Source organism: Fusarium proliferatum, assembly GCF_900067095.1.
Source record: "Fusarium proliferatum ET1 genome assembly, contig: FPRO_scaffold013, whole genome shotgun sequence".
In the NCBI taxonomy this organism is placed as follows: domain Eukaryota; kingdom Fungi; phylum Ascomycota; class Sordariomycetes; order Hypocreales; family Nectriaceae; genus Fusarium; species Fusarium proliferatum.
The window spans coordinates 603,957-619,854 of NW_022194802.1; the positions used below are offsets into that span (position 1 = coordinate 603,957).

General features: G+C 49.3%; 4 protein-coding genes across 4 annotated transcripts; all 4 read right to left on the bottom strand.

Annotated features, from left to right (window-relative positions):
- Positions 1–412: 412 nt before the first annotated feature.
- FPRO_12840 (uncharacterized protein) lies at positions 413–3,712 on the bottom strand (the record flags this gene model as incomplete). Its single annotated transcript, XM_031223400.1, has 1 exon — positions 413–3,712. The coding sequence occupies one exon, from the start codon at positions 3,710–3,712 to the stop codon at positions 413–415; it is 3,300 nt and encodes a 1,099-aa protein (XP_031088763.1).
- Positions 3,713–6,205: 2,493 nt separating this feature from the next.
- On the bottom strand, positions 6,206–7,948 carry FPRO_12841 (uncharacterized protein; the record flags this gene model as incomplete). Its single annotated transcript, XM_031223401.1, has 1 exon — positions 6,206–7,948. The coding sequence occupies one exon, from the start codon at positions 7,946–7,948 to the stop codon at positions 6,206–6,208; it is 1,743 nt and encodes a 580-aa protein (XP_031088764.1).
- Positions 7,949–10,308: 2,360 nt separating this feature from the next.
- Positions 10,309–12,015, bottom strand: FPRO_12842 (uncharacterized protein; the record flags this gene model as incomplete). Its single annotated transcript, XM_031223402.1, has 4 exons — positions 10,309–11,017; positions 11,065–11,186; positions 11,242–11,528; positions 11,577–12,015. The coding sequence occupies 4 exons, from the start codon at positions 12,013–12,015 to the stop codon at positions 10,309–10,311; spliced, it is 1,557 nt and encodes a 518-aa protein (XP_031088765.1).
- A 1,650-nt stretch (positions 12,016–13,665) lies between these two features.
- FPRO_12843 (uncharacterized protein) lies at positions 13,666–14,210 on the bottom strand (the record flags this gene model as incomplete). The annotated part of the gene is made up of 2 exons (XM_031223404.1): positions 13,666–13,710; positions 13,779–14,210. 2 exons carry the CDS (start codon positions 14,208–14,210, stop codon positions 13,666–13,668), a joined length of 477 nt encoding a protein of 158 aa, XP_031088766.1.
- Between the last annotated feature and the right edge of the window lie 1,688 nt (positions 14,211–15,898).

Sequence of the window (15,898 nt, forward strand, 5' to 3'; positions counted from 1 at the left end):
AACGCTTTCCAGAATCTCGAATCGTGATGAATTGGGCGTCGATCTGTGTAGGGTTCTAGTTAGCGACAGCTCATCTCGACAGCCCTATCTTCAGCTGAGCGCCAATGAGAAGTGCATACCCAGCGCAGGGACCTTTGAGTCGCGTGAGCGGTAGGGAAATCATGTCTAATAAACTCCGTGGATCAATTGAGAACTGAGTGGGGATTGTTCGGCAATGGAAAAGGCCATCAAAACAGCGGAACGGCAACTCAACTGTGACACACTAGGCACTAGACACTAGACACTTGGCGGTTTAAACAGGGTCAAGCGACGTCTCTGTGACGTTGATCAAACGTATCTTGGAAATGTAAAATTTTAATTATTTCTATATGACTAACAATAACTCGCTGTTGCAATCCCTCACTCCGAGACTCTACCATGCAATCCTAGCCACGATGGACTTGGGATATTTCCTCACGATAAACTTCCTCATCTCATCAACCAGCAGAATACCAAGTCCGAGAGGAATAGGAATGAGCCAGAACTCAATTGGCACAGACTCAGTGTCGAAGAGGTTCTGAATACCGGGTACTTCGGTGACAAAGATGGCGATGCACAAACTGATGAGCATGCTGAGGATTAACCATGGGTTGCGATGAGCCTTGCTAAGAGGGCTAGCCTGGAAAATACTCAAGCGGCGGTTTCGCACGGCAAGAATGTTGCCCCATTGGAGGAACACGAGGGTGACGAAGTAGACACACTGTCCAGTGTTGTTGAACTTGGTAAGCTCAGCCGCGGTGTAGCCGCGATATCCCTCAGTGTAACCCTCAAAGAGGAAGAAGAGCTCTGAGACGGGCATCTTGGCATACTTCCACATGTAAAAGAAGAACATGGCGTGCGCGGTGATGGTCTCCATGAAACCGGTGAAGAGGTAGGCTTGGGTGTAGATCTTTCTGTTGATGAGATGATCGCGCTTATGGTTGCGGGGAGGAAGGGAGAGAAGATCGAACTCTTCCTTCTCCATGATGAGAGATAGACTGAGGAACAGATCGGTGAAGACACAAATGATGATCATGAGGAATGCGCTGAGGGGAAGGGGAACACCGAACCAGACATTGAGAATGACGGGCCAGATCTCGGACCAACTACCGGCGGGGAGGAGATATGAGATGACCTTCTGGAGGTTTTGGAAGACGAGACGACCGAGGCGCATGGCGTCGATGATGGAATCGAAGCGATCAAGGAGGACGAGGTCAGAAGCTTCAATGGCGACGTCGCTACCTGTCACAATAGCGACACCAACATCAGCGGCTCGAAGGGCGGGGGCATCATTAACACCATCGCCAGTGACAGCGACAACATTATCGCGCTCTCGAAGCTCAGTGACGATACGGAGCTTCTGCTCAGGTGTAGTTCGCGCAAAGACAATCTCCTCATAAGCACAGACAACATCCCAGTCCTCTTGACTCAATCGGCTGAGGTTGGCACCTTCAAGAAGCAAGCTGCGCTTGATGATCTCAGCGCGATCGCCCTTCCTGGCTTTACGCTTGGGCTTCTCACTCTCAGTGACCTGGTTTCCAGTGTAGAGGGTGTCAATGGTGTCGGGGTCCTGCTGGCAGGAGAAGATACCAGTGTTGCGAGCGATGGCAGCGGCTGTGAGGGCGTAGTCACCAGTGACCATGAAGAAACGAGTACCAGCGCGGCGACATTGCTCAACGGTGGCAGGAATCTCGGGGCGGTGAGGATCAATGATGCCCAGCATACCGACGACGGTGAGGTCTTGGATAGCAGAGTGGGTGATCTCGTCGCTAAAACTGTTTGTTCCGGCGACAGCGCGGGGGGTGATGAATTTCTCGCACAGGACGATGACGCGCTCGGCGCGACGCGATGCGTCATCTTGGATCTCTTGGAACTTGATGCGGGCGTCACGGGTGAGTGTCTCGACGGAGTTGGACTCAGAGGACCAGTACTTGGTGCATCCAGCAAGGAGGATATCGGGAGCACCCTTGATAATGACGCGGTAGGCACCGCGCTCATCATCGGATTGGAAGACGGTGAGCATCCATTTATTCTTAGAGTTGAAGGGGACCTCAAAGATACGAGGGACGGCCTTGCGGAAGCTATCGCCTGAAGGACCATAGGCAGCAAAGCGGAAGACAGCGCTGTCGGTGGCGTTGCCTTGGATGGTGCGCTCGTGGAGGGGGAGATGGTTGGTGGTAGGATCGAAGGATGCATCGTTGCAGAGAAGGGCAGCGCGTTGAAGAGCTGTAGCAGGCTCACTGACTTCCTTGCCATGAAGCAAGTGCTGGAACTCATCCGAAGAGTCAAATTGCTTGTCCACAAAGGCAACTGAGCTGACAAACATCTGGTTCTGTGTAAGAGTACCTGTCTTGTCGGAGCAGATGACGTTCACACAGCCGAGTGTCTCGACAGTCGACAAACCCTTAGGCAAGACATTGACTGCCTTCATGTGACGAGCGACCATCATCAGGGTAAGGGCGACAGCGACGGGCATACCCTCAGGGATAAAGGCGACGACGCAGGCCATGACGTTGACCAGCATGGCTGGGACACTCATGTATGCCTTATGATCAACGCGAAGCCAACCGACCCAGGTGAGGAGGATAGCGAGGGCAAGTATGATGGTCATGCAGACGATGATCATGACGAAGCGAGTGATCTCGCGCTGGATGAGAGCAGCTGAGTCCTTGACGCCGGAGGTTGAAGTGGCGATGCGACCCATGACTGTGCGACCACCAGTGAGGATGACAACACCAATACCATTACCGTTCATAACAGTAGTACCCATGAAGGCAATGTTGCGACTTTCCAAAAAGTTGGCATCAGTTGCGTCAACAGCACCCTCAATCTCATCAGACTCGCCAGTGAGGACCGATCGATCAAAGCGAATGTCACCAGAGTGGCTAACGATTCGAAGATCAGCGGGAACCTTGTCGCCGACCTTGAGATGAACAACATCACCAGCGACAAGCCCAACAGTAGGAAGACTCTTGAGCTCGCCATCACGCTTGACCATCGCGAAGGAAGGCAAGAGGTCGAGAATGGCATTCATGGTCTTGGCGGTAGACCAGTCCTGGAAGGCGGAGAAGCCAGCCTGGAGGAAGATGACGATGAGGATGAGGACGGCGAGGGATAGATTTTGGTTCGAGGGAGGATTGCTGAGGGGCTGCCAGCACAGAAAGAAGATGATGGCACCGACCCAGAGAACCGAACAGAAACCACCAAAGATGTACTTGAGCGTTCGTTTGATGTAGTTCGTCTTGGGATGAGGCAGCGTATTCTTTCCATCGCGCTCAAGACGCGTCGCAGCAGAACTCTCAGACAGACCAGCGCCAACATCAACATTGAGCTGCTGGCACAGCTGCTCCGTCTGAAGTTCATGGTACTGCAGTTTCGAGAAGTAATCCTCGTCTGTCTTTTGTCCACCCGCTGCCTTGGAATCTTCAGTGGGCTCGACCTGTTTCGCCTCGGTGACCTGGATGGACAAGGTGCGGTATTCGATCTGGACGCCTGAGTAGGGAGAGGTAGGATGGATACGGCTTCGCGAGCTGGAGTGCGAACGACGACGAGATAGGGAGCGGGAGAGCGTACGGCCTAGGCGGTGTGCATCGTGGTCTTCACGGCCGCGCTCAGGGCCGTCTTGGAAGGTGATGCGTTGGATCTGAGCCTCAGGATCAGACTCCTTGGTCCCACGGATGTCAGGATCAGACATTTTGACGGATAGTCTTCACGAGGAAGCTTGAGGGGGATGGGAGAAAGGAGCAGAGAGAGAATCAGATCAGTGTGAGAAGATGGGAGAAAGTCTGGTATGAGGCACAGCTACGAAAGTGGTATTAATACAGAACCAACAGCGAGGTCTAGACAATTCTACAACCCGTGATCATCTCTCGCGAGGCCTCTTGAGAAATAAGAGGTATCCATCAGAAAAACAAACAAGCGCTCGTAAAATACCGCAGTTTTGCTGCTGAAACGTGGTGAATTGTAGTTGTAAGTGAGGCTATACAAGAGGTGTACATGCTCCGCCAGCGATAATATCGTGTGGTTGATGGTAGGTGTTGGTATGGGACTACAAGCCAGGGGGTGCCCAGGTCAGAGCTGACGGGCGCAAAAAGGGGAGACGGGGGTGGAAATGAATGCCGTAGGTAGGTTAGCCCGTCTAGCTTTGGTAGTCTGTGATATCACAGCGTGGGGACCCAGCCCCGACTCCACAGCTTCTTGGTGTGTGCAGGTATTTGGCTCATATTGTTCTGCACGAGCTGGGACTTGCATGATGAGGGGAGACAGACAGACAGACAAGACAGAAAAAAAAAAAAGAAGGGCATCTGGCCTGGCTGACGTGGGTGGCCCTGACTAACCGCGTTGGAAGAAGCCGTTTGTCAAGGGAACTTTTGGAACGAGCACCACTGAAACCAAGCACCGCCCCAGAACCCGAGCTCCTGGAATTTACCAAAACCTGTTGCCCACGAGAGAACGAGCGAGAAGAGAATCCTTGGATGGACCCTGAATCTCACGTTGCATCTGGTCGGACCCGAAAAGGCACGGAAAATAAGGTCCTCGAAATAAGCATTTTGACGTGGGCGTAGCCGTCTTGGCATGGTCATAGCGTCCTCTGGGATCGGGGGCCAGTACATTAGCACAGCAACTTAGGGCAGGGCAGGGCAGGCAGTGCAGTGCATGAATTGGATCTAGGCTCAAGACGGTATATCGTGGTCATGAAACCAACACCCTTTCGCTCACATGCAAATGGCGCATACAGCAGATCTGTCATTTCGGAAAGAAGCGAATCAGAGCTTCGGTCGCTAATGCAAATGCTCACCGACTCGCTCGACGTCGCGGAGGCGGACTCAGCTCCATCGGGGGCGGTCCTCTCTCCCATTCGCAGTAGCACCAAACCCGCTCCTACCTAGCCTTTGCCAACAAACAACAACAATTGATCAAACAAGATTTCTCTCCGACTCCTTCTTCCCTCTCATCTCCTTTGCTCTCTCGCTCACTGCTACATTCGGCATCCCGCCAGAGGCTAGAACACAACAGACCCTTCTCCCATCTCCAATCCGGCATTTCCCATTGCTAATCGCGCTTCAAGAACCTGTTTTCCCCCCCTCGTATACGCATGCTCCAATTGCATGGCAACTAACTTTTCACCACATTCAAGCCGTTCACCCGACGCGCCGTTTTAACCGTGCCTCACAAAAAAAGGAAGCCAATCTAAATAAATACCAGAGCCCGATGCGCCAATTAGAGACTCGATTGTCTCCATTAAACCAGCCGTTGTCGCGTCGCATTGAATTGCCGCTCGTAAAAATTGAGAGTCACACGGCCACTGCGGCCGCGTCATACAGGGCTGAAGATGCTTTGCATCGATGACGGCAAGACCTCGAGATCCAGATTCTTCAATTAATTCTTAGAGCGAAAGAGAGTTTTACTGCGCTTTCTATTTTGTTTCTACGCCCGAGAGCTTCGATGCAAGCTCTTCTGGGGGTGGCGATGGGGGTTTTTCGGGAGAGCCAATGGTGTTTTGCGTAAATTTTCCGAACCAGGCATCATATCAGGGTCCAGGCAACCAAGTCGCACTAACAGAACTTGCTAGAGACGGATGCCCACGCTTTGGATTTCCTCTGTTTCTCGGCGCTGATTTGTGGTGCGAATACAGAGCACCACATGCCCTATCGCTTCAGTAGAGCGCGAGCGCGTACGAAACCGCCAATTGACATGGATTGTTTGTGCCCTGAGCCTCATCGAGATTTATGATGTCATTTTATCACGAGCAGGTGGTCGGTGCATTGCTTGGCATTACATCCCTGTGTACCGAGGGTTGCTTCAAAGGTGTAGGGTAGCTTAGACTTTTGTTTTGGCCAGCTGACTCGAGTGGCTATCTGGCAATTGGCCTCGGCCTTCCGCGGGTAACGGCAAATATGATGATCAGTCCTTGCTACATCGCGAAAGGAGCAGGAATATTCGTCCATTGTCAATTTTCAATGCCTGCGTCTGTCGCTACCATAATTCCCAACGTTTGAGACAGTCACGCACTCTGACCAAAAAGTTTGTGACAAAGCTAAGGTTAGAAAACTGGACAATGGAATTATAGTGATGCGAAAATGTTTGTATGATGGACTCTTGCTAAATTATGACAGCATAGCCAGTTTCGAGTTTGACATTTGACTAAGAACTGTTTGACTCGCGATTTAGAACCTCCAAATCCCAATCAGCGGTACAAATCTGCATGATCCCGCTTGATAGCATCAGCACCCTTCTCAGCCACCATATAAACCGAGTTCTGAATACGACAGTCCGGAATAACAGGAATCACAGAAGCATCAATGACACGAAGATTCTTGACCCCATACACCTGAAGACTAGGGCTAACCACGCCCTGTTCAATGCTCTTGGCGAGACGAGCAGTTCCACAAGGATGGAATGAGGTTTGCGAACGGTCCAAAACTGTCCTTTTCATAGCCTCGTCATCGTGAAGTGGCATGTCCCAAGGGTACTCATCCTCAACTATATCCTTGAACCCTTCTCCGTTCTTGAGCACATCATAAGAGAAACGGATACCCTCGCGCATAGCAATGATGTCGAGGTCGTTGTTGAAGTAATTCAAGTTGATGTTCGCTTGTTGCAAGGGATCAGCACTGTTGAGAGTGACTTCGCCGCCCTCTGAAACAGGACGTACGAGATCGACCATGACCGTCATATAGCTTCCCTTGTTAGGGTGCGGGAAGTGCCATTGGAAAGCACTGCCGAAAAGAGGAATAAAGTCAAGCTCGAAATGGGGCTGACCATATGGGCAGAAGGGGTCAAGGCCGTCATTCGCAGCCTTTGCAGCGCGGTATTCGGGAGATTTCTCGAGGTATGAATCAATTCTAGGGAACCCGATCATTTCAAGGAAAGGTGATCCCATAGGTCCGGCATGACCATTCGCGTAAGCCGACATGACCTTGTCCTGAAGAGCACCCTTGCGTAGGACATGGTTGTCCATAGAGTAACTATCCTTGATCTTCAAGACAAAAGGAACACCTGGATGATCCAGAAGATGCTGACCGACATGCGGCGAGTCGACGAGTAAGGGAATGCTGTGCTTGGCTAGCTCAGCCTTTGGACCAATGCCACTGAGCATAAGAAGCTTCGGGGTCTCAAACACACCCTGAGATACAATGACCTCACGTGTGGCATAAAGATCGAGCTCCTCCCCAGAGGCTGTGATGACAGTTACTCCTTTGGCAGTACGGTCTGCTTGGTCGATAATCAGCCGCTTCGAGTGAACCTCAGGAAATATGGTGATGTTTTGTTTGCCTGCTACCGCAAGAAAACTTCCCGAGCGTCTCCCTTTGTAGATCGTGTTGACGCTATGAACCAAACCGCGCATCGTCCCATCAAAAATATTCTCAGAGACTGGCTCGCCGGTAGATTTCCAAGCCGTAGTGAGAAGTTCGCGGAAGGGTTTCATTTCTGGCATGAGTTCTGCATGGGCAATTGGAATCGGCCCTCCTGCGCCAATCTTCTTAAGTTCTGGGGCATACAACCCAGCGTCGTCATGGTAAGTTACACTCTTTCTCAGATAGGGAACAAGAGGTTCCCAAGTCCATTCCTTTCCACCGTATTCTTCCCACATATCAAATGTGCCCTTGGAACCAGGCACCCAAGAGAAATAGTTCAGTGAAGAACTGCCGCCAAGAGCCTTGCCGCGAGTATTTGGCTTCTCAATACGTTCATAATCATCCCGCTTGATCATTGTTGTCTTGTAGGCCCAGTCATATTTGCTGCCTCGGATGTCCATGGCGAGTCCCGGGGTGCGGATCTCTTCGTTGTCTTTGGAGGTCCCGATGCCTGCTTCGACAACGAGGATTCGGGCATTGGGGTTCTCAGCGAGGCGGGCAGCGACGATGTTGCCGGCTGTGCCGCCTCCGACAATGATAAAGTCGAAATAGGTACCGTTCTTGACAGTCATGGTGAATAAGAGAGCAAGAGAATATCGTGATGAGATGTCGAATGTGGTTGTACTGATGATTGGAAAGCAAGAAGGCGGAGGTGTTGGTGTATTTATATAGTTGTTGCCAATCATCTTATTCTGTGTCCTCTTACATCCTAGGCCTGTTAAACATTAATCAATGCTGAAGTCAATATTTGATTGGCCGAATACTCTTGCCAGAACTTATAAAGCCATATACAAAATGGGGCCTGTAAACCTTGATGCAACTCGTACCCAATGGGTAGCCCTCTTGAATGCGACAAGCTATAGCCGTCAGCCCTAGGTGTAACCCCTGTCTACTTCTCTTACCCCAACATGGGAATTGATCGTAGATAAGATATCCTCGGATCTTTCGGATCAGTTCAGCTGAAAGATGAGCAGGGAATGTTGCTGTCAATTGCCAAGTGTAGAAACACTATTCTACGAGTAGCGGTATCATCTATCTGCCGACAATGCACTGAGGGATCTTGAGAGCTTTATCGTCGGCGAATCTTGTTCACATGATATGCTAGAAGGAACAATAATTGGTATAAGCAGGTTAATAGATGCCAAACGAACCGATCAGTGACTATCACAAGGTTGGATGGACTAAACCTTTTCTATAGACCTGATGAGTAGGTAGGCAGGTCTACTGGTGAGCGTGATTCTTCTAGTAACATGAAACCAGGGCTTCACTAGGCCTGATATGCCCTCGCCCGTAATGGTAGATGAGCTTTGAATGTCCAAACCCTGAGTACTGGCGATGCTGGTAGGCGCATTAAGGGCATATAAACTCCCTGGTAATTCTCTTGTGCTTACAACACTTAGCCGACACCCTTAAGCATGGGCAAAAACTAAAATGGCCTACCTTTCGGCTTTCACAGCTGAACATCGTCTTCTAAACTATTCTCGGCAATTGAAGTCCTGCTAGTGAAGCCGACGTAATGCCTTCTGTGTCCCTTGATATCACCGTGTGGCTTGAGCTAATGCAAGTCCGTAGATCTGGCGCCCATCAGGACTGGAAATGATCACCAGCCATCACCGGATTCCCAATGCCGATCCCGCTAAATACTTCCTTAGGTAAGACTACTTGCTCAATTAGACGTAAGCCACAGAACATCCAGGTTGTCACTAGCTATTTCTGCGTGATTCTTTCCATTTACAGAGCTGCATGGAGTTGCTGCAACGAGGATATGATTGAACAGGAGGGACTTGAACATGGGTAAACAACACTCAGTGGGTGGTATTTCTGTATCATAAGCCGGCTAGTCTTCGAATCGAAGTTGAGACTACCTTTCACCAACCGCTCCTCTGATGATGGCTCATCTGTAAGGACCAGGGAGGTCTCCAAGTTATGGGAACTTGGGCATTTATATAGCGATAGGATGGATACTAGAGCAGTTGATGATAAAAGCTGATGAGGGACCTCCAAAGGCCTGTCAAGCCGAAAAATTGCGAAATCCCAATTAATTGAACACGGTTCGAAAATTGGCCCCTGAAAGTCTCAAGACGGGTTGGGCGTCATTCATCATTTCAATATTATTGGTCATATGAAGGGCACTCAGAAGCTCACGTGCCTATTCGGTGGATATGTGACTTGAGCTTCGTTCCATATAATTTATCTACAAAGCAAGTAACATACAATAAAACTGAAGACACAGATCTTTGCTTCAATACTGCCGTCTTCTAGGTTTCTAATCCTCAACGGTATTCTAAATTCAACAGTCAAATTATTTGAAGGGGTGTGTAACTCCAGGATAAGATGTAAATATAAAAGCTTCTCAACGAAATGTCTCAATATTGAACAATCTTTGTGTCTTTTCCTAAAATATCTGCTCTAACTTCAACAGCTTTCTCAACAATTTATGAGAAGCTCGGCGCGGTCATCACATGCCGTCCTCATACTTGCTCGAAGTTTGAGGGCCGATCATTGGCTGAGTAGTGCTACCAAATCCGGCAAGTGAGCCACCCAGGGGCTGAATAACACAGCATGTCTCAACTAGAAGCGGCCCAGCTGCGCGTTTATACCTTTTTTAACCGGGAGAAATTTAATTTTGTATTGTATGAAGTGGTGAGCTTTATCAAAAGGCTTTGTTACAGCTGATGTTGTGAATATGCAGATCTCGCTAAACTGTGCCGTGCTTGAGCATTTTCGGCCTTGTCTGTCAAGGGATTCGAGCAAATATTAGTCATAAAATTATATCATTAGTCGCATACTGGAGAAATCAGAATAATTTGAAGCCGATCAACAGCGTTTCACATTTCATAGCTAACTGAACGATTTGTATCCTAGTCGATCCAGTCTGCCCATGCCCAATATGTAAGTCTAGCAGACCCCGAACGAATTATTTCAGCGATCTTCACTGTCCGGATATCGTCGACAGTAGGATGTCAGGGGTAAACTTCTCTTCGAGGAGGTTCTGTTCACCGCCACTTGCTCTGCATAAAGTCTCCAGGAGACATCGCTCCACAGCATACCGAGCGCCACCACTTAAAGAAGCAAGGACTGTCGCCATGCTGCGAACGTAATCTGGATCAAGCCCTGTGCCTTCCGATGCAGTGAAATGGAAGAATAGAATACTGTTCAGATTTTCGAGAGAATCATGCCAGGACAAGTGGTTTGCCTCGAGGCAGAAATTGAGCAGATTCAGATTGTCCAGCCTTTGGAAGCTCCAACCTCCTTCTTGGTAGGTTCCAATGTCGTGGGGAGAATCTGCGGGTGACCTTTGCAAGAGCACGCAGATGAACAGCAAACAGGCAAGCCGAGTGAATTCCAAGTCGCTACACAGCTCGGGACGACCAATATCCAATTCGTTGTCTTGGCGGTGAGTCTTTAATAGTAAGATGGCTTCGTGAAGCGCCGAGTAATGCACCGGGGTGGTCTTGAGGAGGCTTGTTCGAAATGTGCCAATATCTTGGATGAACGAAAGCAGCCATAAGCTCCGAAGATTTCGCAGGTCACTTCCCTTTCTTAGGATGGGGTGCGATGAGATCTCCGAAACATGAGTGAGTAACTCTTGGATTTGATTGGAACAATCGAACCAAGTCGGTCTCGTCATCAATGAGACCCTGGGGATATTAGCATCTCAACAAAGAAGGAGAAATGAGGGGCCCACAGGAAGGTCGTTAGCTCAAGCCTCCAGTTACTGCTGAGTGCCGCTATACTGCCGCGAGCCTCGACAAGATTCATCAGACCCTTGTGATGGATGATCCACTCAGCCTCGGTTCCCCAGTACCTCTAAACCTCCTGCCATTAGTATTTCAGATGCAAGTGAAGAAGCAGTTAGACATACCTCGTATGTCAGTAGACGCAGGATAGCAGCCAAGACATCGTCTGACACTGCACGCTCCGGGTCCTGCATCCAAAGCTGAACGATCCTCACCGCTTCGCTCTTGAACTCCAGAGCTATTTCTGATTGACTGAACCCTTGCATCCGAGACAGATGCGCAGCTGAAAGCGCCATGAGTGCATTGAACGATGCCGGATTAGACAAGTCGAGGGGCAGCCATACGTCGCGCATAGGACTGAAAGCCCCATCAAGAGACGGCCCAAACATCATAGCAGCATGAGCGCTAAACCCTGGTAACGATAAGCACTTGTTTATTTTGTTGGGTTGATGAGACTCACAGTGATGGAGAAGCTTGTGGTGTGTGACCGACAGCTTCATGGGCAGTTGCTCGAAGGGGTCAAGCCGGCTCGACCCCAACGCCAGATTCACCCCTGAAAGTATCTGATGCGGAACGCCTTCCAGATCTGATTGTAGTTCGCTCTTAGGCACTAACGCTGCGTCAGATGAGGCATTGGTGTTCAGTACTGAACTGGAGGACTCGGAGTTCTCATCAGACATTGTCGATTGCGTCGTCGGAGTCGGCAATAGCGTGTGCTGAGTGCGCTTCTGTCTTTTTTGCTTCTCCTCGTTCATCGTTTGTCGTCTATTCTTCCAATGCTCCCGCATAGCATGGCTTCGAAGTTCTCTCTTGTTGCTTTCATGTTCAACAAATGCGAATTTCTTTTGTGGGAGGTTGTCGTCACTGGTGTTCTGTGATGAGTTAGAATTGGTTGCCATGATCTTCAATGCCTTATAGCTGAATCATACGATTAACCACAAAACCACGCTTCATCATCGTGAACAGAGCCGCATCTTATAACCAATAAAGAGAGAAATTTTAAGCGAAACGAGTCCAGATCTTTTGTACGTCATTCGGTAATGCCGACTCTTGTTGTTGATGTTTAAGCTCAATGAGGCTCTGAGATAATGCGGATATTGAGTCCCGGCGTTCGGTATTCGGATTTGGTGTGTTCTTGTGTCTTCTAGAAGGGGATTATAGTATTACCGGTCCGGAGCAAGCATTGTCGGGCTTTTTTCGGATTCAGCTTACTAGGCCTTAAGAGCATAGCTGTGAAATGACCGGCCCGTTTATCAACAGGTCACATGCTAATCTTGCAATCGATAAACATCTATCTTATCGATAAGCATAGCTGGCGATTGCTTATCTCCAAATCGTGGGATCCATTCATGATTACGAACCTAACAAGGTGCTCATCTTTAGGCGAGGCAAAAGCCTCCATTTAACTTGGCGTTCCCTTGCCTTCCGCTGTGCTTCTTCTTGAAGCTCTCGTCACTGCCCAAACAGGAATCTTTTTGTCGACCACAAGGTTTTCTTCAATCTTCATAGAAGGGATATTTCATAACTACCCTACAGGAGGGATTGCAGCCTTTTTTGCCTTCTGCAACCCGGCTCCGAGCTTTCTCAAACCGATGACAACCCAACCTGCCACTTACAGCTCTGGTAGAGGACCTAGGTGAGAATTAACTGCTAATCTCACTGAGTCTCAGCCAGTCAGCCAGTCGGAGAGTCACCTTCCCGGTTGATTGCGATTTGAGCTGTCTTTCGCCACAATTATGCGAATAGCTTCATTTAAGTCAAGATTCTGTGGGTTTAATGAGGCAATGGCTGAGCTGATCGACTAAAGCTCCGGCCGTAGAGTCGGGTTGGCGGCAAATGATCCAAAAACGAAGCTAAAGGGTGCGTTGTCAGTGCGTTGTCCAGCTGCCATTCTGTTGCGACTTTCTCTAAGAACACCAGAGATTACTTCTAGAACATGAGTTACTTAAGCTCTACCTCCCCGAATTATACCTAGACTCATTGTATCGGGTCATCTTGTAGTCTGTGCACACCCTCGATGCTTGTCGGAGTGATAGTCTCGTTTAGAAGAGTGGACTGTAGGGAGGCAGGAGAAGAAGATCAATTTGCTGTGCCGCCCCAATAAGAGCTCTCCTGATTCGAGCCCAGATCATTAAAAGGACTACAAGAGGCAGAGGAAGCACACTGATGACCTGCCCCTGCGTCGCAGAGCTGACGAAAACACTTCACAGAACAACATTTACTGATGCTCAGAGTCCCAAGATCTATTCTCATCATTCAAGGTTTGTGTATCTGTTATTTCCACAACTCTGAAGGGTCAGGCCGCTTCGTAACACGCTTCGCGGTCTTTTTCTGCTCCTGTGACCGCAGTTCTTTAAGCATTCCCTCATTATGCTTTATCAGTCCATCAAGAACCTTTTGGAAAGACAATAACCCTGCATTACTTGCTCGTGTTTCTCTTGACGTTATCGATGCCGTATCGCTATATGGGGTGCTATCTGCTCGTATTTTTCTCGACGTTGTTGATGCTGTATCGCTGTGCGCGGCGATTTGTGGCCAGCTGGCGCATTTTAATGTGAAGCTCTCCACTTCCGAAGGTGATGACTCAATAACATCTATACCCTTCAAGGTCCAGATTAGAAAGGGTTTGAGACTATCAAGGGAGTTCATAAATTTGACATACCGACAGAAGGCCAAGGCAGTCTGGACTTATCGTTGAATCAGACTCGGGAAGATGTTGAGGCAAATCTGGCGGATAGCTCAAGCAGGAGTCCTGGACCGGAATACTAGTAACTTGGGCTTGAGTGGAATTCAGGGCGTCCCAAAAAGTACAGAACCACTGGTACAGCGCAGGCTCTGTTTCTGCCTTTGATAGATCCACTGGCTCTGTGAGACATTGTTCCTCGTATGGTGACGAATATGAGCTTCCAAAACCCGAGTCTAACAGAGAGGGTGTGGCATTGAGCGGCTCGTTAGTGCATTGCTGGGCCGCAGCATGCATAACTTGGTACCGCAGGTTATAGTCGGAGTTAAGAAGTGCTTGTCCACAGCTATACATCCCGGATGAGAGGAAGTATTCGTAAATCTGCGAATGTAACAAGGCATGATAGTCCATATTGGAAGGCAGCTGGCCAGGGAATGCTTGTTGATTTCGAAGCATGATGCGGCAGTTTGACAATAGAGTGTGTTTAATGACAACGGCAGAGCGGGCAGCGGGGGAATGGAGTAAATAGCCCCTCTCCCCTATTTACCTATTCCAAGATATTGGTATACCGAGTGAAATTGGCATTCCCCGTGGCGTCAGCTAAATAAACTTGGCATTTCGCTGCAGAACATCCCGATTGCACCCACAAACCGCCCCCAGAACAGATCAAGTGGAGTGTTTCCAGCCGTTGAAACGGGCGTTTCGATTAATCCTTCCTAATCTACCGCTAACAGAGTATGAGTTGACGGCTTTGCCACTATAGAACCCAGCATTCGAGAGATTTGGGCATAAATGGGTGGCTTCGAGCCAATTCTATAAGTAACGTTGCCTAAGACAATGGTGGCTATCGTGATCTTCAAGACATGGTAGACAACCTTAATGGGAGAAAAGGGGCAAAGAGATCAACAGAAGCATAGCCGCAGCGACGGATTCTTGCCCACAAAGTTACTCGAAATATCTCTCACAGTGATGGAGACGTCATCAAAGGAGAGATGTCAACCAGAAACGGAAGAAGTCTTAGCCAAGCGGATAAGGAACCGAATACTCGGATACCTAACTACTAGCTTCCTCGCTGACGGGCATTCGCACCAGAAACATGACGTATGTGGCGACATGATTGGCCACTAAGGCAATTTCCTACACGATAGTTGCTTTCAGGTACCGTTCTGCACCGCCCGAGTCGTATGATTAGACGGGTCTGATCGCCCTTCGCGCGCGCTACCGAGGGGTAGAGCTGCCGGATCAGCATCACCATTGGGCGATCCCCGGCAGTGAGAGCTGGGGTTGCTCGCTAGAACATTTCTGGAAATGGTGTCGATCTTTTGTAATTTCACTTCGCAACCTAGAGCTGAAAGGAGATGGCTTTGCTTTGATGTGTGCTGCTGTAAACTAAAAGACAGGTACGCATTAGCATGATCGGCTTCCATAATGATGAGAGGTCTTGAAGTCGTGCTTCCAGTAGGTGAGCTAGAAGAACCCAATCCATGGCCCAGAAAGCTGTATGTTGTATAAAGTTTACACTTGACAGCAGCCCCTCATTTGTTTCGTTTCAATGTTTCGTTTCATTGGAGCGCCTGAAGCTTGGTGGTTGAATGACTCGACGTGAGAAGGATTTGGGGGCTGACAGCTCGCCGTCATCACAAACATGTCAATTCTGATTCGCCCCCCGACTTACAGATAGGTGACCGTACTGAGTTGCATACCGGGGAATCGTCGATAGCTTGAATGCATGTGTTTACGGGAAGTGGGAGAGGCCAACTGTCTAACAAAGACTAGCTAGGATCCCTCACCAGTTAGAGATCCTGTCAGAAGCCACTCCGCATAGCGGCGCTTTGACTGAACTTTAAAGCTTCACCCTAACTGCCCGTTACGGAAGGCCGTGTTCCTATCATTAATAAGATCTGGAGCTTTGTCCCCGGACGCCCACACAGTCGGGCATTTGGGAGTCGGCTCTGGACTCGGTACTTTATAAAACGGGCTGTTGTCAGTGTGTCACCGAAAAACAACGGCTTTGTCGGCCCGATGCGTTACTTGATCACGAATGTCAGTCGCAGATAGTAGACCAGTGGTATGGAATTGTTGGTAAAGGCCGACAAGTC